At 40.7% G+C, this 25708-nt stretch overlaps 1 protein-coding gene across 20 annotated transcripts in view; it reads left to right on the top strand.

Annotated features, from left to right (window-relative positions):
• Positions 1-25708, top strand: part of LOC103480667 (adhesion G protein-coupled receptor L3) — a 275299-nt gene that overhangs the window by 222306 nt on the left and 27285 nt on the right. For all 20 annotated transcript variants that reach the window (XM_017310504.1, XM_008435707.2, XM_017310506.1 and 17 more), the window contains 6 exons: positions 914-1036; positions 2578-2783; positions 5738-5914; positions 15662-15871; positions 18949-19169; positions 23508-23574. In XM_017310504.1, the coding sequence (XP_017165993.1) occupies positions 914-1036; positions 2578-2783; positions 5738-5914; positions 15662-15871; positions 18949-19169; positions 23508-23574 (1004 nt within the window). The remainder of the gene's footprint in view (positions 1-913; positions 1037-2577; positions 2784-5737; positions 5915-15661; positions 15872-18948; positions 19170-23507; positions 23575-25708) is intronic.

Here is a 25708-nt window from a genome sequence, read left to right as displayed (position 1 = left end):
TATATAGAGAGAGAGAGAGAGAGAGAGAGAGAGAGAGATTATTTCATAGACAAAGTAAAATGCAAGCAGTTCCAATTAGAGGTTTACATTTACTTATTGGGGAAATGCTAAAGGTGCATAACTATGACTTTTTGGAGATTTTGTCTTTTCTTTAATTAAAGAATTTTACATATAGGTTAAGAAATATACAAGTACACTGAGAAATGTATGTATAAAATTCCCTGAGCAAGTTCCATCTCAACCACAGAACCACTATTGATGTGTGTTTTGAATCATTTTGCGACATAAATACTCAGTTATGTGCTGGTTGTAACCGTCCAGATGTGGTTTTGAGGTAAAGTTGATATTTGAAGGTTTTCTTCCGTTGTTTTTCTTAACTCCACTCTGCGTAGAATGAATGCACTAGTATCTCTGACAGTTAAACAGTTCTGCAGCGTGATACTGCCACTATCGTTCAGAAAGAAAAGATTAAGCTCCCGGAGCTGAATGTTTGATTTCTACCAATTCTGACAAATGGGCTCAATGATCCTGTCAAATATAGGATACTTATAAAAGCTTGTCATGCAAACTTTTATACCAGAAGGTTGTGAATAGCTATAAAAAGTGTGTAATTGAGATGGAACTTGCTTAACAGACATTTAACACAATTCTTTCTCAGTATTTTTCCATTCCAAACGTAATAAAAGAAGAGTCTAAATGGCGTGATTAAACATGAGGAATGTACGTGACTGCTTGTTTTTAGCTCGTATTCACTCAACTTACCTCTGGGAGTCTAAAGTTTTTGCCTTCAAAATATCAGTTTTAACTGTGAAATCCACAAATTTGAAAGGACGTGACCTCTGTGTTCTCAGAGGAACCTCTGGCTTTTATTGATTCCTCAAAGTTTTGTCGGGTTCCTTCTGCTTGCGTGCAGAGCTGGAGGTGGCGAGGATGAGCACGGATGGGAATTTGCCTGATCTGAAGTTTCCACAGACCGGAGGGCAAGGCAACTCAATCCACCTGTCGGCAAACACACTGAAGCAGCACGGGAGAAACGGTAACGCGTCAGATTTTCCTCTGGTGTGCAAAAGTTTGGATTTCTGTTGTGCAACTGTCAGCTAGAGGACAAATTCACAGGACTAAACGAACAAAGTGTGGCGGAAATAGTTTGTGTTATTATGACATCGTGTTGTTTCTTTGCTTTCCAGTAATTTTATTTCAAACATCTTTTAGTTTCTTGGTATTTCAGCAGCATTCTGCATTACATGTACTTATAAACCTGTCCTTTACACCCTGAACAAGGTTGAGTTAAAAAAAACAATACCTAAGCACTCTCCTTGTGCAGATACTGCCAGCTCAATCAAATCGGGTACAGAGTGCGTAGCGGTGCTGGCTGTCTCTCAGCTGGACGCCTGTGTCTGCGTCCAGCCGTGCACAGGCAGAGCAGGACGGCGGGGTAGCGAACATTCCTCCATCATCCAGGGCTACGGCACCCAAATTGTTTCCCTTTTTCATTGGAGTGAGTGATCTCCATCGCAGCGGGAGGGGGGGGGGCTCTCTTTGATATCTGTGCTCAAAAGTGAAACTCGCAGGAGGCGAAGACGGAGGCAAAGGGAGAGAAGGAAATTATTAACAGGAAAAAATTTTTGAAGAAAACATACTTGCCGATGCTTTTGAAGAATGCTCGGACACGTCTTTGAATGTTAAATTTGACGAAATGTTTGGCGATTTGTTGAAGTTTCTCTTTTTTTTCTCAGAAAGGTTTTGAGTGATTCCTGTTTTTTTTTTACGTTTTAAATAAGGAATCGTTTTATTGTTCCTTCTGCTATTGTCGATCTTAGTGCTATTCCAGTATGTAAAACATCATCTAAAGGTGGAGTAAGCTGTCAATGGCATAATTAAACTTTATATGTATTTATGACATGAGACAAATGATAAAGAATATTTTATATAGATATGTTATGATATTTCCTACATAATCATGAGAGACAGTTTCTGACATGAGGATGAGCCACAAAAGGTCATAGCTAAGGGAGCTTGGTGTACAGATTGCTGTATTGAAGGATATTTATGGAAAGTTGAGTGGACAAAAAAAGTCCTAGAAATTTATGCACTAACAGAAGAAAAAAACTGTGTATTGAGATGATTGTCATCTCCTGGTGTTTGACATTATGAAGCTGCTTAAAGCACTAAGAGAAAGATGAATGGAAACTCCACGCAGAAACTCCTCATATTGAGATTTCAGCCCAAGACCAGAAAGTTATAAACCGACAAAGAGCAGATTTAATAGAACTCCGTTTGTTCCTGCACCTGAAACTCTGCTCCATATATTTTTCAAAGCGGCAGGAAATTTAAAAAAAACCTCAGGCAGTAGCAACTGTTTTTTTGTTTTGTTTTGTTTTGTTTTGTTTTTAACCAAAATAAGTTTTAGTTTTGTAATTTCAAACGACCCTGCAAAGAAGCAAAGCATCCCCTTCATGTTCTCGCTACAATGAAAGGGAAACGGAGCAGACGGGAATCTTGAGGAAATACTTGCACAGAACGTAAACACCGCAGTTCATCCCTTGTGAAATATTTATCATAACTTTCCTCTTGCAGGTGAAATTCGAATAGCGTTTGTCCTGTACAAACACATCGGCGTTTACCTTTCCACGGAGAACGCCAGCATGAAGTTGGGCAGCGAAGCTCTGGCGACCAATTACTCCGTGATTGTCAACTCTCCCGTTATCACAGCTGCCATCAACAAGGACTCTAACAAAGTCTATCTCTCTGACCCTGTCATTTTTACCATCAGGCATCTGCAGGTAATTTTCTCGCCCTGTCTCTGTGTCTGCGTGTGCGTTTGGACCTGAGGGGGGGAGAGGGATTTGTTTTTACTTAGATGTCAGCGCTGCGGCATTTAATGTGCTCTTTGTCTCTTTCCATTTGTTTGCACAGAGAGCACACTTACTTTGGCGCCTTCTTGATAGAACCTTTCATCATCATTTTCTCTCTCCCTGAAGCGCATCGCAGATGCGCAAATCCCAGTAAAAATAAGCAAATATGAAAACGTCTTATTCACGGGTAGGTGTGACATCCCAAATTGCCACAAACGGCGTCGCTCGCGACGGAGGCACGCTGTTGTTCATTGGCTCGAACGCCAGCTTGATCCTGTGAGCAAACATCAGCCTGCTTAGGAGGCTGCTTAGTCATCGTGGGGCGCCATGACTTCTCCCTCCTGACTCCATTTTCTGCTCCACACTCTACCACCCTCAAAATACCCCTGTTTTGTCTACAAACGTCGCCTTCAGCGATTATCAGAGATGTTGAACAGCCATCAGAGAGCAGCGGCAGTGTTTTTGGGGTTTTTCTTTTTTGTGCGTTGAAAGAATGCACACAACAGCAGAAAAAATGAGAAGAGAGCAGAAGGATGACGACGAGTTAAAAGGACTATAGCTCAAGGATGTTAAAATTAAATGGTGGGAAAATGTCAGGGGCATGATGTCAGAGCAGCTGTTGCTCTGACTCACCTGCCCTAGAAGAAAATTGTAATTCCAAGACTAATTTTACTATTAGTCTGATGTTGGGGTACTTTTCCACTGTCTTCATGCACGGATCAAGTAATTTCAATAAGATGCTGCCCTTTTGCTAACCCTTACCAAGCTTTTAAAACAGAAATGTACCAAGGAAGCGGCTGCAGTTTTCTTTTTAGGCAGAAACATGTCAACACAAACAATCATTCATATTGTGCATACAAGTTTCTTATGTACACATTCACTTAGTAATCAGAATATTGTAACATTTCTTGGTTAGTTAACTAAGCCTTATTGGATGCAGCAAAATCTCCCTGTTGGACATAAGAAACAGATTTTGACAATGTATTGCATTTCGCAAGGCTGATTTTTGATTGATCAAGTATTTCCAACATGTAAATATGAATTAATCAAAAGACAAAATTAAATAAAACAAGACATAAATTCCCGAAGACGAGCAGAATGATCCTTTCACTTGTTTACTCCAGTTTTAGTCAATTAATGTGCAGTTCATAATCAATACGACACACTGAACATTATCAAAAGTGCAGTAATTAACTTTTATTTACAAAAATTTTTAAAAAATGCTTTTTACATTGTTTGAACTGCAGATACAGCATGGTATCAGACAGATAATCTGTGAAAAGATTGATCTCCTGTTATTGCGGTCTGAAGAAACACACCGCTCCCGACCAAAAACAACCAATCGGAGCCAGGAGGAGGGTCTTAATGCTGTCACTCAATGTCACATCCTCACTGCCAAATGTGCTAATGGCAGAGAAAGAACTTACAGGCAGATGGAACCCATTTATCCACAGTCATCTGTGCCCATGCTAACTAGCGTAGCATTCACAACAGTATCTGCAGACGGGGAAAAGCTGTAACAAAAGAGAGCAATGCCACATGAGATTGCAATTTACGAGCACTGAGACCCGCCTCCCTCTGATTAAATGATCATAGTTTGTTCAGTTTTTGCTAACTGACTGAGTGTGTGAATTTAGCCAGAATATCTGGTGTAAATTTGGCGCTAACTTTAATCAGTGCGAGCTGAATTTAAAAAAAAAAAAAAAAAGGCAACAAAAATAGAAATGTGGCTATGAATGAGAACAAATAGCTTTTGACATTTGATTACAGCCCTAAATTAATATTAAATCTTCCTAACTTATGCTGTCGCTAAGCAGGTAGCTTACACACAATATCGGCTTCCCCTCCAAATTAGCTGTAATTAATGTTCATATTTAGCATCACCGGGTATGGCTGTGTCTTGGGGTGGTTTACTATCCTGCTGCCTTCCTGTTTAACCATGAGGTTTTGGTCTGCTGGTCTTCGGGAATGATTATGTGTCCTCTAGTTATTGTTTCGCTTCCCTGCCTTCCCATTTAACGGGCCCCAATTAAAGCCATTAATGGTGACGGAGGGTCATCCCATCTCCTTTGCAGTGAAGTAGTTTCCACAAGGTGTTGAACGTGTGAAGGGTAAAGGCAATCAGTGGAAAACTTGCATTCACAGAGGATAAACCTTATTAGGCTAATTATCATGGAACCAAACGTGAAACCGGGAGAAAATGGAAAACCTCAGATCGTCACAGTGTTTACAGTACAAAGGGAGATAGGTTTAACCTTGAGTGCCGAGAGTCACTGAAGAAAAGGCGGGTGCACTTGCTTTATTTCTGCAGCTACAGTGCCAAAGGACAATTGGACTCGAGAGGGAACGGCTCTCGGCGCATCTATTTATCAGCACTTACATTTTGTTGTGTTATTACGCCTTTGTGTCGCGGATGACTTTTATAAAATGGCGAGCAAGATAGCGGGGAGGCTCGCTCGTCATTAGGGCAGCAGCCCAGCACAGACGGCAGCGGCGCCTATTAAACAGTGGGGCAGTCCATTGTCATGCAGCGAGAGTTAAAGAGAAAGGTCAAAAAAACACAATGAAAAACAGGCATGAGGCTGCTTGATGCTTCCTGACAGTGAAGGCACCTGCTATTCGCTCAGAATGGAGGCGAAATGCAGTGGGGATGAATTAACCCTTTTTTTTTTTTTTTTTTTTTTTTTTGGGCGGATTTTTATTGTGCAAACAAAAGAAATCAAACATGAATCCAGTGTGATTAGTTTCAGACACCTGCGTTTCAAGCAGTGAGTGGGTGGATGTCGATTCTGCTCGTTTATTATTATTATTATTATTATTATTATTATTATTATTATTATTATTATTATTATTATTTCTTGCTTGCTTTCTTTGTCCGACAGCAATCGGAGGAAAACTTCAACCCCAACTGCTCATTCTGGAGTTACTCCAAGCGCACCATGATCGGTTACTGGTCGACGCAGGACTGCCGCTTGCTGAGCACCAACAGGACGCACACCACGTGTTCTTGTACTCATCTCACCAACTTTGCTGTCCTGATGGCCCACGTTGATGTTAAGGTAAAGCATTTGTTTTTTTTTTTTTTTTTTTTTTTTTTTATTTCTATCCCTAAAACAAGGTTCCTACATTGTCTAGAAATGTATGAATTTTGAATTTAGTATTTTCCAAATCTGGATAAGAATGGAGAAAGAAAGAGAAAAAAAAATCTATATGTAATAAATAATAACTCCAGACTTTAATCTCTATCCCCCTGTCGGAAATTTGTTTGCTTTCATTTTATGTCGTTTCTTCTTCTTTTCCTCCTGTCCTACATCTCGTCATCATCCTAAAATAATGGCCTAAGCCACTTTTTTTTTTTTGCCAAAAGTGATTTTGTAAAAAAAAAAAAAAAAAACAAAAAAAAAAAACACCACCTCTTTCTTTCCAAAATATGTTTTAGGCAAATTAAATCACTTTTGGCTCTTAGGTCGATATTTTAGGGAGGTGATAATGTGTTGTATTTTTCATCTCCCCCTTATGCCCTCTTTTTCCTCCAAGGCCTCTAGTCTTTTTTTCCCTGTCTCCTGACCTTTCCTCATCGTACCCAACTTCTCTTCATGTGTCCTAACCTTATTTCCTCCACAAGTTATTCACACATTTCTTTTCTCTCTTGTGTCCTACTTTCCACTCCTTCCTTTCTCCATTTCCTTCCTTCTTTACTTTCTTTGCCGTCCTTTTAAAACTTGAGTTCTTCTTCCATCCGTCCTTTCTCTATTTTTTTCTTTCCCTGTGTCCTTCCTTTTCTTTTCCTTTCTATATGTCACCTCTGTTCCTTTCTTGTGTCCTTCTCTCTTTGCTTGTTTCCCTCCCTTTTCCCTACCCTGTATTCTTTCTTTTCCCCGTTGTTTCCTTTTGTCTTTCACCTTGCGCCTTTTCATCCTTCTTTTATCCTTGCCTTACTTCCTCTCTTCATTTCTTATGTTTCTTTTTTTGTGTCCTTCCTTACTTCTTTCCTTCTTATCTCCCGTCTACTAGCATCGGTTTTTCCAGGTTCCATATTTAAAGTTAATCCTAGAGTAGAAATGTATATTTTTTGTAACTTCATAGTAAACTTTAGTATTTTAGTTTTTAAACATGCCATAAAGCCCTGAGAAAAATGTTAATTTTTTTACTTGGAAAAATGTGAAAATGTGCAGGACCCCTGTTTTTGAGGTATGCAACATAGAAGGTAGGATCAAGCCGATCACAAATGCATGACTCTGATTTGGTCTATTTAGAGGTATGTTGTTAATGAATGTTTTACAGACACCTTGATTTTTTTATTTTTATAGCTATGTTAAGAATAGCAGATTGCTATTCTGTATTTATTATTGGATGTAAAGGAACTATTCAATTTTTTGCAGGTATTTGTTTTGGAAAACTGGTGTACAATATTCCTAACTACACATTTCCAACAGTACCATTTCCATTTTAATTCAGCCTTTTGCACCATCATTATAGTTTGGTCTTCTACTTGATGCCACAGCTAAGCAAAAAGCTTCATTTTAAGTTTAAGTCTCTTCAGAAAGTCTACTATTATTGGTCAACGAAGGATTACTGAGGGAAGCTTATCTGTCTTTGTTTGAAGTGCAAAAAAAAAAAAAAGTAGCTACAAGTCCTGCGTTGCAAAACGTGTGACGGGATGCTGTTAATTAAAGGAAGAAAACGTCTGGACAAGAATGGTGTGTGTTTCAGGTTGTTTAAGAGCCATTTTTCCTGTGAATTTCGGTGTGAACATAGGTGACAATCAGCTTGTTATAAACACAGGAAGCAGAGAAAAGCAGCTATCCTTTCTCTTGCCAATTTCAAGAAATAAAGGTAGCTACTAATTTTCAGAGAAAATCTCAAAAGTTAACTTTTTTTTTTTTTTGCTACCTTGGTTTGTTTGTGAAAAAAGTGACATATTCAGCTGGTGCTTTTTTTTTCCTGCCATGTTGTTGTCAGGATTTTTGGCAGAATCCAGTTTAACCCATTGCCCCTCTTTCTTACCTCTGAAGTCTACGTTTCTAAGGTGACTTGGTGTCACATCATTTCTGTGGAGTAGGAGGCGATGGAGACTTTTTAGATGATTCTCAGAGTGGAAGATTAGGATCTGTGCTTGCAAGTACAGTACACATACAAAGTCAAATAAAAACATTTCTTAGCATTTTTGAGGACACATTAACTTCCATTCATGGGGGGCTGAATCCCTGTGCACACCACACTTTTTTTGTGTTGTAGTAAAAATTAAAAACCTTGTATCATTTACTTTCACTTTAGAATTGCATGCTACTTTGTGTTGATTTTTCTACAAATAATCTCAATAAAATACAGCTTCTAACATGCGAAAGAGTTTGTAATGTCCTGTTAAAGACTGCTTCTTTGTTAGAAGTGACGCTCACATGCAGTTTCTGTCAAGTGAAAAGTGTAAAAAGTCAAAGAGGTTGACTGTAAATACATCTGAGTGGATAAATTAGGTGGAAAAAGCAAAGAAAGTCACTGGTCATGGGGGAATTGGAGAATTTCGAATCTCACACGGACAGATGATTTAATTGTTTTTGTCGCTGGAGATTTGAAGAGCTCAACCGCTGACGGAGCAGAGCAGCCTTTTGGATCTTGGCATGGCATCTGTCTCACCAGGGCATCTCTTTTGAATCAGTGGGAGAAAAAGAGATGCCCTCTGTGAGAGATGTCCCACCCGGCCCCAGTCCACAAAATTTTTTTTTGTTTTTTTTTTTTCAACCTGTCTTCTCCCCAATCTGTCATTTTTTTTTTGTCTCTTTCTCTCGTCTTTCTCTCAAAACTACGCACAAGTAAAAGACAAAATAATATGCATGCAATCTTCCTTCCCGATACCCGCAAAACCCTCTGCTCTCCTTGTGGGTGGGGCGGCTGCAAAGAGCCGCTGTTTGTCACTCAGCAGCATGACTTCTGGACCCACTAAGCTCCCTGCAGGGCTGAAGTCGAGTCTGGAATAGCGAGGCAGCGATGAAGAATGGGAGCCTTCACACGATGAAAGCAGAGCAGGACAAAAAAAAAGGGCGGGAGGGGGGAAAGCGGTAAAAGAGCTCTTTGAGTTAAGCCAATCCCCCCAACATTTTGAAAAGCCTCTCTAGCTTGTGCCACTGCATTCCCCCGGAGGAAAGTGGACAGTGGTTGCACCCCAATCCTGAGTTATATTTTTCCCTTCTTGTCTTTTCTATTTCGTTATCTTTTCCACCTTGACGTTATAAAAGACAGCTCATTGGAAACTGCCACTAAATGGGGGCTTTGGAGGCTTTTTATTTGACAAACTGTCACCATGCTTGATCTAAAAGCACAGCGAATGGAGGGAAAATAGATGTATGCGTCTGTGTTTCTTGGAAATAGTGCCAGATAAAGAAATCTTATGAACCGAGGAGGCTATCGGTTTTTTTTTTTTTTTGTATCCATGGCAGCAAAAAACAGCAAGTTTCATCTACTGCATTGTTATTACTCATAACCCTCAGAGCTACCGATTATCTTTTAGCCTTGTTTATTGCTCTGAAACGTTGTAATTGCTTTTTTTTCTTTTTTTCTTCACTCTGGACTGAGTCCAGCATACCAGTCATTATCAATCTTGTTTCATGGGGTGATAACTTTTTGCGGCAAATGAGGAAAAAAAATGAGCAACATGTTGAAAGATCTTCCTGTTGGTGAACTTTTCTGTAGTGCCACAGCTTTAACATCAAATTATGAGAGCATTTAGTGTTCCCGTACATCAATAACTCATTTTATCACAGTAGCTTTTTTTCTTAAGTACAGTTGTGACGAAATTTGAACACCCATCAAAAAGCATGTGTGTTTTACTAACATGTGGACATGGGCATCTTATTTGCCATCAAATTTGGAAAAAAATATTTTGCAACCCAATCTCACACCTTGCAGAAGTGTGCTACCTTGGTGGATTAAAGCTGTTCAACGCTCCTCTTTACTCATAATTATTAGATTAGAATGTGTTTCCTGTGAAGCTCGTTTGTCTGAATAAAAGACAAAATAGCAACTGTAAGCAGGTGTTCTATATACTTTCCATTAATCCCACATTTCTGTTTGTTGGTGTAATGTAATACTCTTGAATAGTAAAAAGCCATCAGGCTGAGTGTAATTATTCTATATAATGTGTTCCCACTTAATGAAGTGAGTTACTGCAATAAATAAACTTTTCAATTCTATTTTAAAATTATGAACATGAGTGGTTTACTTAACGAAGAATGATGTTCAATATCGTGGATAATGTATTAAAAATAGCCAAAAGAAAAGCCAAATTTGCTTAGATTGTCATGCACAGCGCAGTGACTGCTCGCAGCAATATACCATGTGGGTGTTTTAATTCACACTGCATGCAGCCAGAGAAAATTCTGACCCGTACATGGTCTTTTATTAAAATAACTCTCCTACGAGGGCCTTTGCAATATTTCAAAACTCCGACGGGAGTTTTGAAATATTGCATCCGACCCCTGATGCAACTTTGTCCATTTTATTATTTTTTTTCTATGCATATCTCATGTGAGCTCTTCAGAACAGCTAACATTTAGCATTAGAGATCTTTAACTACCATAATGGATACTGTCCTATGAAGGACCATTACCACGGCACAGAGTGCTTTCACTTCTGTCTGATTTACAACCTTCGTCTTGGACATTGGAGCCAGTAACGGTAAACGCCTCCGTCTGATCGTTCAGTCTCGGCAGGGGGAGACGCAGGTGGTCAGACAAACAAAAGTTAAAAGCAGAAGACGGCTGTATGCAGGATTATATATTTTTTTTGTCTCTGTTACTTTGAATGATTGCAGACTTCTATTTGAAGGCAATAATGTGAGTGGGTGTACTTTAAAGTGACTTTTTCAAGAGCGCAAGTGATTACAGTATTAAAATGTCCCATCACTTCGCCTGGAGCCATTTAGTACAGTTAAAATCTAGGAAGATTTAGCTCGCTCCACTCCACCTCATATTAGGAGGCCAAGCTCTGACAACAGGGATGAACTTGGACCCCCGCATGAACCATCCTAATCAAATGATTTGACCTTTGTATAATATCTGATGAGAAAGACGAGTCCAACCTTTTTCTTTTTTACCTTTGTTTTGCTTTAGAAATTAAAAGGAGTTCAAACGCAGACGCTTGTATTTTCACTGTGGCTGCTTTTGTCATTTTTATTACTTCTAAATGACAAGTAGCACTGCAATTTCTTAAGGCTGCAGAAGCCTTGAGATTCATGAGACCTGCAAGTAGAAACTGAGATCATGAAGAAAACAGTTGAGATGCGAGCTACGGCATTAGTCGGAAATTTACATTTGAGTACGAGCTTTTAAAAAAACATTTAAACCCTTCTTTTTTTCAAGTTGAACACAACATAAAGGTCTAACATTAAGTAGAGTTGTCATCAGATTTAGGTTTAAATTGTGCATTTTAGTAAATTGGTTGGTTTCACTGGCACAAATAATGCTTTATTTGACTTTTGTGTGTTTAATAAATATTTTTAAAGCCATTTGCGCTGTTTTGCTCTGCTATTTCCATGAGTTTTAATACTTTGTCGTCACGGTTTCTGTGTTTGTTCTGTAACTTGTATTCTGTTGAGCTTGTTAGTTTCCTTCAGTTACCATGGTGACGGTGTTTTTACTCAGTTAGTCTCACCTGGTTACAATCCCAGTAATCAGTTTCTCTTCTGTATGTGCTTTTAGCTCAGACACTGTTATCTACTTTTTGCTTGTTGCTCTGTCTGGCTTCCCCAGGGTGCGGCATTTTTGCTTTCCTTCTCTCAATTTTTGGGTTTTGTTTGCAATGCTTCCTCAGGAATTTATTTTTTTTATCATCCCTTCCTATTAAACACTTCCATTTGCTGCATTCACTGTCTCAGTCGGTATTTGGGTCATCATTGAACCAGCTATAAAATTATCCACCCACTTTTAAATATGACTGACTTTTGGAGAACTCCGGAAGCTTAATATTATTGAGCTTGATCCCATTCCCAGACTGGTTGTAAATGGTTCTTAGAAGCATTGATCTGCTGGAACGCCCGACATCTAGTTGTTGATTTAAGGTGAATAATAATTGCTGCCTTTTTGGAAGAAGTCAGCCATTTGATTCAGGTGTGTTGGACTAAAGACACATTTTAAAAACTGCTGGACGCCGATGGTCCGAGGCTTAAATTTTGAAGACCCCTTCTATTTGCCATTTTATTGCAAATCTACAACCTGTTTTTCACCCACTAAGAAACATCTTAAGGGATATTGCGAGGAGGTACCAAGCTCCAGTCTGGTGACACCATTTTTAATGCACTAGCAGATACAAAATGATGACACGCCCTTACAGATGATGAAACGGCCGATATCTGGGTCACATTAATCACCGTCTCCCAATCACACAGTAACTACGAGGGCAGTCAAGGTTAATTTTCTATTTCACGATATGACTTAAGAGTTTATGTACACACACGCCAAAAGCAATTGTTCAAGATAAATCTATCTGAAAAGCCATGGTACGAGAGTGGTACAGACAGTGTCTTAGAACACAGTGTGACATTAGGCACGTGAGCTGAATGCCAACTCCCGCCACGCGAGCTGCATAGTTTCTCTCCGAGCCCTTTTAAACGTGACAAATTTGCCAGCGCCCCTGATTCGAGCGCCCTCTCCGCAACTGTTCCCCGTCTCCAGGAAGCTCATAAATCCCCGGTCCCATACCTTAGGTGGATTTCGTCACGTGACTTCTTGCAATGGGCAACCCACCCTTTAGCGCAACAGTCTGCCCCGCCTGACAGTATTTCATGAGTCAAAGACCGACTGTGGAGGCATACGGGGAGATTTATGCATTTTAATTGGATTGGCTCCTTGGCCCCCATGCTGGGAGTGGTTCTTTGAGGTATTGACTCTCTCTGTGCAGGTCTCAGGCATTTTTTTTTTTTACGTTTCATAGAACTTTGTCAGGCCTTTTTGGCTTTAGAAATAGGATGTTATGATAATTAAGTGCATATGATACTATATCAGGCTTCAGTGAGCGGCCCAGAATGATCAATGTGCAATGCACGAGGCTTATTGGGGGCTTATACTGTAGCTGTGTGTAGGTTGTAGGTTCGATTCCAGCTTCCTCCTGCCACATGTCGATGTGCCCTTGGGCAAGGCACTCAACCCCAAATTGCCCACAGATTTGCGTATCGGTGTATAAATGTGTGAGCGTTTGTGAGTGCGAATGGGTGAATGGGACTCTAGTGTAAAGCGCCTTGAGTGGTCAAAATGACTGGCAATGCGCTATATAAGTTCAGTCCATTATTGCCAAGTTTTTTTGTTGTTTTTTTTCTTTCTTGTTAGTATCTACGGCAGGTACTTTAACGTATTTTATGCAGTACCCCAGCGGATAGGGGCAAAGACTTTTCAAATCTCATTAGACCTTCTCTGCTGCTTGAAAAATATTTTAAAAAATAAAAAAAATTGCATGAATACTTTTGCAAGTCTCCACGAATAGTGTTGGCGCCGTAAGATCGGACAGCTCTTGTGTCACTGAGAGCGAATCGGGATAGTGAATCACCACCGCCCACTTTAGAGACCCTCGCAGACATTTCCGTCGCAGAGGTTTGTCAGCTTAAAAATAGGTGCAGAAACTCTACGGAGCCCATCATTTGCCATCCTGCCGGGGAAAAGCCTCTCATAAAAGGAGCCTTTTCAGTTGAGACATTGTGTCTGCTGTTGCAGAGGCATTATCCACCTCTTAGAACAAAGAAATCATTCCACGGTAAATCCATCACCCAGGTGTAGATACACTCCCTGTCATACTCTTTTTTTTTCCCCCTCTCTCCTTCCCCTTCGTCGTCTCTTTCTCTGACCCCCTCTTCAATCGGAGGTGAGATGGAGATGGATAGAGCCCGCAGCCACACAACAGCCCAAGAGGACTCCGAGTCTGCCTCACAATGCGCCACGACTAGTACCACCCACTGCATCAATGTCACCATCAAGCGGCAGGCTAAGAGTGGACCCAGCGTGTCACACACACAACACACAACGCAACAGATCCAAGCCCCGAACACTGGCATGAGTTCCACCTCGTACACGGCCCCTCGTCTAAAAGTATGGCACGTAGACATCCAGTGCACATTCGCTCCCAGATGCCGGCTCTGTACAACATATTGCCATCCCTCCGACGTATACACAACGGCTCATCAGGCAGGAAAATCAAAAGACCGCTCTCCCAAGACTAAAGGAGCACTGCGGCTGTTATTATACCAGAGCCTGTTAATGATCAGCATCTGTTCCTCTCTCTGCAAGCGTTAGCTCTGCTCCCCTTATAACAAGGCTTTGTGCAAAACTCCCAGTAACTTTTTTTTCTTTTTCTTCGTCTTCTGGTAGAAATAATGCTGAGGGTGGTTGAAATGTGATTTAAAGAGATGCTTGTTTGTGGAGATATATTAGCATTTCTTGTGGGCCTATTCTTTAATGTATGCAAATATTTGCTTGTTTTTTTTTTTTTTTCATAACACCGGACCTCCGACTGTTATTATTGTTTACTCGCTCCAAGAACTGCAAGCACAGCTTATAATTTCAAAGAATCATATTTTTAAAATGTATATAAAGTAAAATAAGCCAACAGCCTATATAAGTGAGTAGGAATTATTTTACATCTCCGCTATGTGCTGCTTTACACTGCTTGTCACCATAAATGTATTCTCTTCCTGGCTGTACACATATTATTTGCCCGATTTTGAAGTATTATTGGTGGGATCTTCATTTATACATTTACCCAAAAGAAGGATGAATGGTTCTTTTAATATTAATCACCAATTTCCAAGTTTTGCACATTTCCAAAACTTAAAAAAATCATAATGTTTCCATATAGAAAGCAGATGTTATACCATTTTTTTTCTCCACTGGTGACGGAAGATTTCATTCAGATTTTATTTTGGGCTTTTAATATATGGATATTTATATATTTTTAACTAGAAATCTGCGTCTCATTGGGTTTTTTCTGTTTTGTTTTGTTTTTTAACAATGTTTAGAGGTAAAACATGAACATACATGCTCACAAATTAGCCCTTACAAATGACGCCAATCTGTAGACGTTTCAGAAGTCACTCTGGCTGTGCTCATCTTGAAGTGTCTAGGGCCAAATCAGTGATATTTTGTCTTTTTGCTACCACTCTCTAAATATTTTTCCTTTCCTGCTTTCAAAGTCCGCCTGTCTCCCATTAATGGATAGAAACTCTTTGAAGCAGAAGCAATGGGGAATCTTATCTTCCCCTGAACACGGCACATTTATTTTCAACAAAAAGTCATTTTAGTGGCCAAAACTGTCTTTGGCCCCAAATGACAATCTGTAAAGAGAAAATTACCCAAAGGCAAACGGCGAACGATATTGCCCGTGTTACAGTTTGATTGGATTCGTGTTGTGCTGGTCTTAGACACCTGTGGCCTATTGGGCGGCTCACTTTGTTTCACTTTGTTACCTGACCAAAATGAAACAACGGGGGGCCATTTTAAATTGATTCACACTGACTAATTCATGATTCATATCTGCCACCTGTGGCTCCGTGTGCTGCTGTATCGGAGCGGTGAGTGGCTCCACTTTACCGCTAGAAAGCAATCCTGAAAATAAAAGCCTGAGCATTGTTTCCATTTCAGGGTGATTTCTTTTACTCCCGCAATCGCTTGTTTTCGTCTGCTCCATAAATAAAAGATATATCCTGAAACTGCTGTTTCTTCTTTCTTTACCTAATCTCCGGAAATCGTATTTGGATTACAAGTAGAAGAATTGTATTTCCCATTTCCCCTTGACGCTGCTGAGCAACTTCTGTTCTCGTTTCTTCGCAGAACACAGACCCTGTTCACGAAATGCTCCTGGACGTCATTACCTGGGTGGGCATCCTGCTTTCTCTGGTGTGCCTGCTCATCAGCCTCTTCACCTTCTGCTTCTTCCGAGGCCTCCAGAGCGACCGAAACACCATCCATAAGAACCTGTGCATTAGCTTGTTCATAGCAGAGTCCCTGTTCCTGGTGGGGATCAACCGGGGGGACCAGCCGGTAAGAATAACAAGGGGCATTGCCGTCCGTCAGATGAAATGCAATGATCTTTTCAATATTTAATTTCAAAGGATTGTACCATGAACTTATTCATTTTGGCCTTATTACACTTTTATTCAGTTTATTTGAAGCTAAAATCAGTTGACTCCAGTAAAGTACAGTGTTTAGTTTAACTATGGATTTAGTAAAATTATATTTACAACTTTTTTTTTTCAAGAAAGAAACAGTCAGAAAAGCCAAAACCAAACTAAAAGTATTTATTTATAATTATCTAGAGCTCAAATTCTGAAAAGATTTAGAGAAATTCAGAATAATAATAATAATTATAATTATAATTATATTGCAATAATTAAAATTGTGTTGACCATAACACAATTTTGGTCAACACAAAATTGTGTTGAGTTTATAGAGTCATAAAAGTAATACTGATATTGCTTATACCTGTTTAAGTTTGAAGTTAGGAAGAACGTAAATTTCAACCCTCGTTTCACTCTCATGTATTTTTTTATCTCAGGTTTAATTACTTTCTGCCACAAAATTAAAGTAAAATGTAATTCCCGACGGGAAAATATTGCCAACATACACACAAGCCTTTGCACTTAGCTGCTGTTCGCTGCAATTCAGCTGTTTCACGGTGTCGGTCAGAAGGTGTGTGTCTGTCAAAATGAATCTCCCCCGTAAGTGTGCCCACCATCTTGAATCTTCCAACTTGAAATGTTTTGGGAAGAGCTATAACCTTTTGTGTCGTGCTGTGCTGAGAGTGGGGTTCCCCGCTGAGTGTCAGTGGCCCTGGACTATTTCGTTTCGGTTTGGCTCGCTGAAAAGAAACGCTGAGAAAAAAGGAGCCGAGAGGCATCTATTAAACAGGATCTGCCTCCCATAGACGTGCAGCGGTGCACACACGGTTCAAAGTTTACTTAAAGACTCTCACAAGAACAACAACTTCCAACTCGCTTACTGATAGGTCACTGTTAGATGGAACACCTTCAACCCCCACAGCAACCTGCGGCAAAAATGTACTTTTCACCTACTTCAGGCTAATCTGGATTAGAAGCACAATCCGCCTTCTCGAGTAATGACTGGAGTTTGGCCGCGATTTCTTTTCTGGTAGAGCTCAACCGAGGTAATAGGTGAGAACACGCTGTCAGTGCAGTCATTTTCAGGAGTGTACACTCAATACTCATAGAGCAGAAAATTGGGGAGTCGTTTTATACTTTTGAGCTTAGCAAAGGACTTCAAAGAAACGGTTCCAATTTTGTTTAGTTTTTTTTTTTCTTTTTCATTTTAAAAGCTTTTATAAGCAATGATGTTACCTCTAGTAGATACTTTTCTTGGATTTCTCTTTTAGTATAAGCAGATTGTCCAAAAAAGGCGGTGTCTCAAAGCAAATCAGTATCAGAAATGTCATAGCAATTTCAGGAAAATGTAAACGTACAAGTCAAACGTTTGGGTTAAATCAACCATATCTGAGATATAGTTGTAAAACAACACTCAAAGTAAAGTTTTGAGTTCTTTTTAGGTCCATTTGTATTTTTCTGTTTTTTTAAATTTTTTTATTTTTATCCTCTCTCACATTAAAATACATTGACGTTAGCTTACATCTGTAAACGTGAGCCGCTGTTTACAGATGCTTACAAAGTAAATACCAGTAGAAAAGTAAGGCAGTGTTCAGTGCAAGCTTTACAATATTTTTCTTTCAATTACAGCTTTAATGTTTATTAGACTGCCAGCATGCGTTTCGTACAGGAAGCTTATTGGTGGCGCACCAGCCCTGATCTCTATTTCCTGTGTAAATAATCATCAACTTCTATTAAATAGACACCTGAGTGGAACTCGGTGACAATTAGAAGCTCCAGAAATTAACTTTGGATCTAAGATAGTAGTTGTTTAAGGTGGTAGAAATCCACATTAGTCGCTATCCTCTTGGACCAGCAGTTGCCTTTTACTTCTGGGACAAATTAATCTGGATTTGTTTTGAATGAAGAAGTCAAGAGAATTATCTGCTGAGGTGTAACATATTGGAGAAATTAAAAAAATTCTGAACTACTCCTAGAATTCACCTTTTCCTTCTACAGCATCCGGCCCTGTTTGGATGATAGTACGGCACACAATTCATGCTTGTTTCTGGAATACACATAGCCAACAGTCTTTGTGATCATGTGCAAGGCTAACCTTTATTGCTTATTATCCTCTATGAAGCATTTTAAATCTTCTAAATGATTATAAATGGAAATGTCAGAGATAAGAAATTATACACCTTTAATTTTAGTCAGTCTAAACATATCTATATTTTCCTGTTGGAGCATAATTACTGCCAGAAGGTAAAAGCTATAGACCGTAGTTTAGCCGCAAAGCTAACTTCCTGTGAAGTTAAAGATAATGCTTCAGGGCCTGCACCTTTTCCTCCCATAATGTTTTATGGGTATGACTCACAGCCCGGCAGTTGAATCACTTTCATGGACTGCAATTAATGTTCACTCAACCTCTTAGTTATTAAACTGAATCCATTCCAGTAACAAAATACTCTAGTTATGTCCAACTGTGCCAATAATTGGATCAATCCATGTAAGTGCGCGAGCAGACATGAGGAGAGGGCTTTCTGCTGTATTCACTTCGAGCTCAAAAAGTGCGTAACTGCATTATGAACCCGCACCTGGTTTATGCCGTCGTCCTAAATGGCTCTTGGACGACAGACCTCCACTTTTTTTTTTCACATTTCCCTTCCACCCATGCCAGCTACAGCATACAAGAACTCATGGGCCGCAGTGTTCTACTGCCAGTCGCCACAGGCAGCGATCCAACGGCTTCAGCCAAACAAAGCATCGCCATTTTAATTGTGAGAAATGCTGACTCAGGGAGGTCAGGAAACGCTGCTGAGTGGAGTTACTTGGACGGCTCGTTTTGCCGTTTAATTATTTTAGGATGAAATTTTAATTATTCAAGACCGACTATTGTAAAAAAAAAAAAAAAAAAAGTCAAGACTGAATATAATAACGATCAAATCTGCCTTTTCGCTTTCTCTTCTCTCCCACTCCCCCTGTGTCCACATCACTTCTGTTGTCGTTAAACCTTTCCAGATTGCGTGCGCCGTTTTCGCCGCCCTGCTCCACTTCTTCTTCCTGGCGGCCTTTACGTGGATGTTCCTCGAGGGGGTGCAGCTTTACATTATGCTGGTGGAGGTGTTCGAGAGCGAGCACTCGCGCCGACGATACTTCTACCTGGTCGGGTACGGCGTGCCGGCTCTCATCGTGGCCGTCTCGGCGGCAGTGGACTACCGCAGCTACGGAACAGACAGAATGTGAGTGCAGACTCAAATGAACGTCTCATTTTAACTGCATTACAAAAGGAAAAAAGCAATGTAAATGTTCAGAAGAAACATTTATTGCTCGTAGTAAATTAGAATTGATCAAAACTAGAGTCCTCAGGACTTGGCTCTGCAACACGTCCTGGGGATCAGAAATCTGCCACAAAAGCACAATTGGTGCAACTCAGGTTACCTGTAAAAGTTGTGTGTGACAAAGGCTGACTTGCAGGGTTACCTCTTGACAAATGCTCTCTGCCTGGTCTCTAAGCTGCAAAATACACTGCAGTCTCTGTTGCAGTGCAACTGCGAGCGGAAGATCACTCTCCATTTCTCTCCGTTAATCTCCGGCCCATCTGAGAATAATGAAGACCAGCATCAGCAGTTTGCTGAGATGTTTATCACGCATGCCACACGCACACACACACACACACACACACATGGGCTGGCCACAGAGCTAGAAAGACAGTGCATTTGTAGATTGGCAGCGCAATAGTTCTTGGTGATGGATGAGGTGATAGCTGCCACCGCCTGAGCCTTGGCATCATGTGAATAATTAAAGCCTGCCACCGGTGGAACAATTATATGCTGCCATTGAAGGATGAGGCGACGGATAAAGCATGACACGTGGTGAATAGCAAAAGGTAGCGGTGGTGTTGGGTGGAGTGGCAGCGGGAGAGGGCCGGTACGTTGTCTTGCTGCAAATTGATTCTTGGTGCTGCGGCTGCATTATCGTGGGCGGGGTCACTTTGAGCAGAAATATCCCAACAAATTGCAGTGACCCAGTTGCAGCAGACGGATGACGTCCAGTGGTCTCACGGTCAAGCCGATTGCGAGACCTTCTTCTGATGTCTGATCAAAGAGGATTTTTTTTTTTTTTTTAATTCTCTAGGAAGAGCTCTAAATGTGCCCTTGAGTAAAGTTTGCGGTGCGAGGCCGCTGGTGGTCAGCGGTATGAGAAATGTGTTCTTTTTTTTTTCCACCACCAGAAATGAACATAATACATCAAAGGGGTAAGGATTTCCTGTTTGACTCAGTAGTGTAGCTGCTGATACAGTGGAGCGTTAGTCCTTTCTGATTCATTGAGGATGTGCAATAAGAGTGTGTGTGTGGTTAAAAGCGCTCCTGTGGACCACGTCTGACCCTCTAAGCTTAAAGAGTTTGGTGTCAAAAAAGACATTTCTATTCATCACACTTCATAGCGGCAATCTTCCTGCCCTCTGCTGTGCCCCTCTGTCTTTTTACAACATTCCTGTGCATTCTGGTTAGATTTTAGAGTTGGTAAAAACAGCAGCCGCACCCCAAGCAAAGAAAAGAAAAGTGTTAAAAATGTTAGGATTATTGGCGTTGCGTTTCTTTGTGTCATTTTTGAGCCTGTATAAAAGAAGGTTGTTACATCAAACCTGACGCCGGGATGTGATATCAGGTTTGTTTTACATTGTTTTATCATAGAGATGCATTTGTGTTGTCGTCGTAGGAACTCAAATCAAATATTTGACATCTTTCACATGAGTCTACATCATGAGGCTGTCTGTGAAATAACTTGAAGGATTTGACAGTCTGTCAAGGAATATTTTCATACCTTCTGCACCGGGTCCCTGAAATCAGTCTGCAAATCAAAAGGCTATTCAGGATTTAAAACCCCCCCCCCCGAAAATACGGTTGCTTTGTTTTATTTTGACAAATGCTGTCCGACATTTCGGCGAAATTGCCGTTTGTGACGTGGGGGATGCAAAAGACATTGCCTTCGCTGTGGGCGATAGCAGGCATCCACTCTGTGCAGATTTGTTTCCTGCAATGCCAGGAAACCAGAGCACGAGGTGCTGGCACGAGAGCGCCATGTGTTTAAACTGGCAGACATTTGCATCTATTATCGCTTGGTTTCTGTAGGAGCAGCACAAAAAAAAAAGAAAAGAGCAAGAGAGAGAGAGAGAAGCATGCCAGGAGGGGAGATAAAACTGGCTTTGCATGCACCAAAAGCCAGACACAAGCATGACAAGAGTGGCGTAAAGGAGGTAAGAGGAGGCAGAGAGAAAATGACAGCCTCCAGCTCCTGCCGCCTACCAACTCTTTAAATCTCACTGTGATCTGAAGTGGAAGAAGGAGAAACATGAACAATAGAACCTTGAGCATAATTTATAACGCCGACATTTGGAACATGAGCTTTGATGAGCTGCCAGACTTTTGTGAATGTTGTTCCGCTTCCGTTTGTGTATGTTTGGTGTTTTATGCGTCCGTGCGTTTTGTTTTGGGGGTTTTTTCACGCCTCTTTTCTGTCTCCTCTCATCCATTGATACCAGAGAGAAACGGAGACGTATCGACTCCCAGTAAAATAAAAGCAACACTTTTGTCGTGTCACTTGTTATGTTGCGTTTTATCTCGTTTCAAAGTGTCGTCTGCTACTTTGAGGAGTTGTTTGGAGGCAAAGGAGAAAAATGTCCAGACTGCCAAATAAGCTTGTTATGTAAATGAGGTGCCATTTGCCGCGAATGCTGAAGATGCTGCGTTTTCCCTTTTTCCTTTCCCAACAATCACAACAAAATGCATTTTGTCATATCACTTCTCCTTTGCGTCAAGATTTAGTTGAGTTTGCATGAGTTTAGAAGATCAACGTTTTTCTTTGGTGCACTATTTTTGATATGCATTGAGGTTTTGCTCAAGATAAGTGAAAAGAAAACGATGCTGAAAACGTTGACGAGTCTTCAACTCCGTTTGCTCTGACACTCCTAGGTGAAAATCACCCAACTAGAAAATCAATATTTCAGTAGAAATCCAGCTTTTTGTGTGAAGACCTCTGAGGTTTGTTAGAAAACACTAGAAAAATAAATAGCAGCGAGAAAGAGGAAAGAACACAGCAGACATGTCAGGCGGGCACGTCTGCTGTGACGTGCACAAATCTACTAAGACGTGGCGATTCATCTAAACTAGAAGGCTCCATGGAAACTCTGAAGGAGATGCACAAACAAGTGGCTCAAGTAGGAGAATCAGTGGATAAGACAAGTATTGGCTTTGTACTCTACAAATATGGCTGCTATGGGTTATTGTTATGTTGTAAAGATATGCAAATTGCCACCAGCTATGTAGATGGCTCTACAAACACGTGGAACATTACATTAATGCTACACATCACCCTAAGTCAACATGAATCATGTTAAGGTGTTGGTTCTACAAAGTACTGAATGGTGGGGGCTGAACGCCACGGCTTTTAGGTGTAATTTCTAAAAGAAGACAAAAAAACCATGTGCCATACAGTCTCAATGACATACACACAAACTAATAGTTGCAACAAGACAAAATAGTGAAAAGTTCAAAACAAATATCTTTTTTCCATTTGCTGTTGTACGGCATCTCGTTTTGCCTATCCATACAGTTATCGTTTTTCTTTTTTTTTTTTCTTTTTTTTTTTTTGAAGTTTCACAAACACTTTAGTTTTCCTTCACATGGTGTTGAGCTACAGCTCGTTTTCCTGCCACTTCCACTTTCCACTCCGTGTCAGTCTGAGCGACAGTCGCTGCGGCAAGAACTGTAATTTTCCAGCGGCCAAAAATGGAGGCGTCTATCCGCTGCAGCGGCGGAGATTAAAAGATTAATAATTCAACCACAGGTCATGAATCACTTTTTTTTTTTTTTTCCTCTCTCCCCTTATTTCAAAAGAACACTGTCACCTTCCGTTGGCCCCGTTTCTGTTTCGTCTCGACTCGGTTCGACAGTGGGGCCAGAACGACTTTCCGTATTGTTTGTGCGACGCGTGAGGTCAGGGGACCACTTTATTATATTATCGATGCAATAATGGCGGCTCCCGCAGAATAATCACAGTTAACGCAGACATGTAGGACACGTCAGTGAGAATTTAAAGGACCGTCGGGGTCAAGGTCAATCCAATTCCTTTGGAGTGAGACAATTAGGATTCAATTGAAGACTAATTCAATGAATGGTAATTTGCCCTTTAACCCTACAAACTGAAACAGAAAGGAGCTTAATTCTGCTCACTGTCTTTTCTTTTATTTCAAGCAATTATGAGTTTTTTTGGCGGGTCATTTTGAGGCATCATGATTGTGGTTATTGGCAGTTAGGATCTCGTCTCCTGCAGATTTTAGATGATGGTTATAATTCTTTAAGCCACTTTAAGCCAGCATGTTTTGAAGTGCCTATTTCTCTGTGTCACTCCAGCCTCCGACTTGATGTATAACCCCTTGAGCTGGAGTATAAAGCTATAACATCACATCTCTACCCCCCACTACACCCCCTTCACTTTTTCTGTTCATGCTCCCCATCCTGTCCCCTTCACTTCACTTTGAATCCCCTTCACCTCTTGTTCTTTCTCTCTTTTTGCAGTTGCTGGCTTCGCCTGGATACATACTTCATCTGGAGTTTCATAGGACCTGCAACCTTGATAATTATGGTAAGCTTCAGTCCCTTCTTCTAATAACCAACCTCCCTCCCCTTCAGCTCATTAACCCTACTTAGCCCGCGGGTCGCTGCTTAAACGGTCCACAGAGATCTTTTCTTTTTTTTCCCTGGTTCCTCCGTCGAGCGCACATGCCACCAGTGAGGCATGGAGGCATGCAGAAAAATGAATGAGGGGCGTAGAGGATATATATCGCAGCTTGTCACTGCGCCGCGGTCACTGGCTAAGACAATTTTTAAGGGGAGCTGAGAGCGCCATTACGGAGCCGCAGAAGCAAAGAGAGAGCGAACTCTGCTCTGTAAGCAGTGTTGGAGTAATCCGCGCCGCGATTATGATTGATTTTGTTCCCGTTCCAACTTGTACTCCACTACCCTTTCCCCATATTCTGCTCGCAGCCACACAGTCCGCTCCGTGGCTACAGATACGCCAGATACGCATGCATTATGCAGGGAGGGCACACACTTTTTTTTTGTGCCTTTCCCAACCAAGACTGCACATCGCTCCGTCCAGAATGGCATCTATCGATCCAGCTGCTTTCCATCAGATGCGAGGCTGATGTGTTGCTGAAAATTTACATGAAGCAGTTGCTACTTTTTACTTTCATCAAACAGTTTCATCTCAATTTATTTCAGTAGTTTAAACCAAAATGACGTTTCTCACAGAATCTTAATATCACATTTTACCAATAAAGGATAAAAAAAAAAAAAAGAAGTAACATCGTCAAACTGAAAAATATGTAGTGTTTGTGCATTCAGTACTGGGTTGGGGTTCCTTTTGCATGAATTATTGCAGCAGTGCTTTGTGGCAAGGAATCAATCAGACTGTGACTCTTTAATGCTTTAACTCATCTGATCAGATGTCCTCCATCTTCCTCTTTACTGCATAGACTCTCTAAAACATGGATAAAAGGGCACACAAAGTTTAAAGATGATGATACAACTTTTCTAATGAGGGACAAAATATGCCTTCTGAAGTATTTCCCTTATCAATAAACACCAAGTATTCCACTCCAGTAAAAAAAGGTGCATATTCTTCATCGCTGTGGGATAGTGAAAGCCTGAAAGAAAAACAAATCCTGTATAGCATTAGTGTTGTTCATTTGTGAGACGTTTTGTGCAGATATTGCAAAACGATAAAAGTGTTCAAACCTGACATCCTGTTTCCCTTACGTCAAAACATGTGTTTATTTCGCCATCGTTTTTGGTCAGAGTATCCAGAAGCGTTGTTATGGGGAGAAACAGCAACACGTGGGGGTGGAGCCAAAGGCTACAGACACCTGCTATGTTTCACTCGAAGTCAAGTTACCACCGTGTCGAAATTTGAGCGTAATCTTGTGCAAAAATATTACAAAGCCTTAGGTGTGGAAATATTTTTGCAAGGATCTGCATCTCAGATTGTAAAAAAAAAAATTGATAAATCCTAATCCCATCAGTAGTCACACATACTGTATCCAACTGCCTAGCCATGACCGTTTGTCACATGCTATCGTGCGCAATGCAGTTCCACGCATCAGTAAAAGGAGTAAGCGCTCACATTACTACTCCCCCCGGTCCCCCCAACTTCCTGATTAACTAATAGAAACAGATATATCGAGTTTAGGTCCAATTCTGACCTTTGGGAATTATTTATTTTGTTCCAAGTCTTAGTTTGTTTAATCTGGGCTCATGTGAGCCGAGTGTCACCTGTTTCCAGGAGGAAACCGTGTTCCATCAGACTAATTGCTGTAATTTTTGAGGAGTCTCTCTAAACAGACCCCGCTCACGCTGTGACTGCAATTGGCTCATTTTCTGTTTCTTGTGATCACGATCTGACAAAGAGAGAATTAATGACATGCGCCACAGTTGGTATGTTTATTTATTTTCTTTTTTTTTTTTTATACAAAAAAAAAAAAAGAAAGCAGTATTCCTGTGAGGGGACTGAGTGTGAGAGAGACTCGTTTCACTGGTCCCTTCGCTGTCTGTTTTACCTCCACGGACGGCTTCAGGGGATTTTGCGCTCTGTTTGGCAAAGTGGAAAACCAAGTCTGGCTACAGTGTTCTGGCTTTGTGCTACAAAGTGCCCCGATTTAAAATGAATGGGACTGAGACATGAAATGGACCAGCTTCATTCCCTCCTCCCCCCCACCCAC

Source organism: Poecilia reticulata, linkage group LG18 (genome assembly GCF_000633615.1).
Source record: "Poecilia reticulata strain Guanapo linkage group LG18, Guppy_female_1.0+MT, whole genome shotgun sequence".
Taxonomy (NCBI): domain Eukaryota; kingdom Metazoa; phylum Chordata; class Actinopteri; order Cyprinodontiformes; family Poeciliidae; genus Poecilia; species Poecilia reticulata.
The sequence above is the reverse complement of the archived record's forward strand: the minus strand, read 5'-3'. Positions and strand labels throughout refer to the sequence as shown.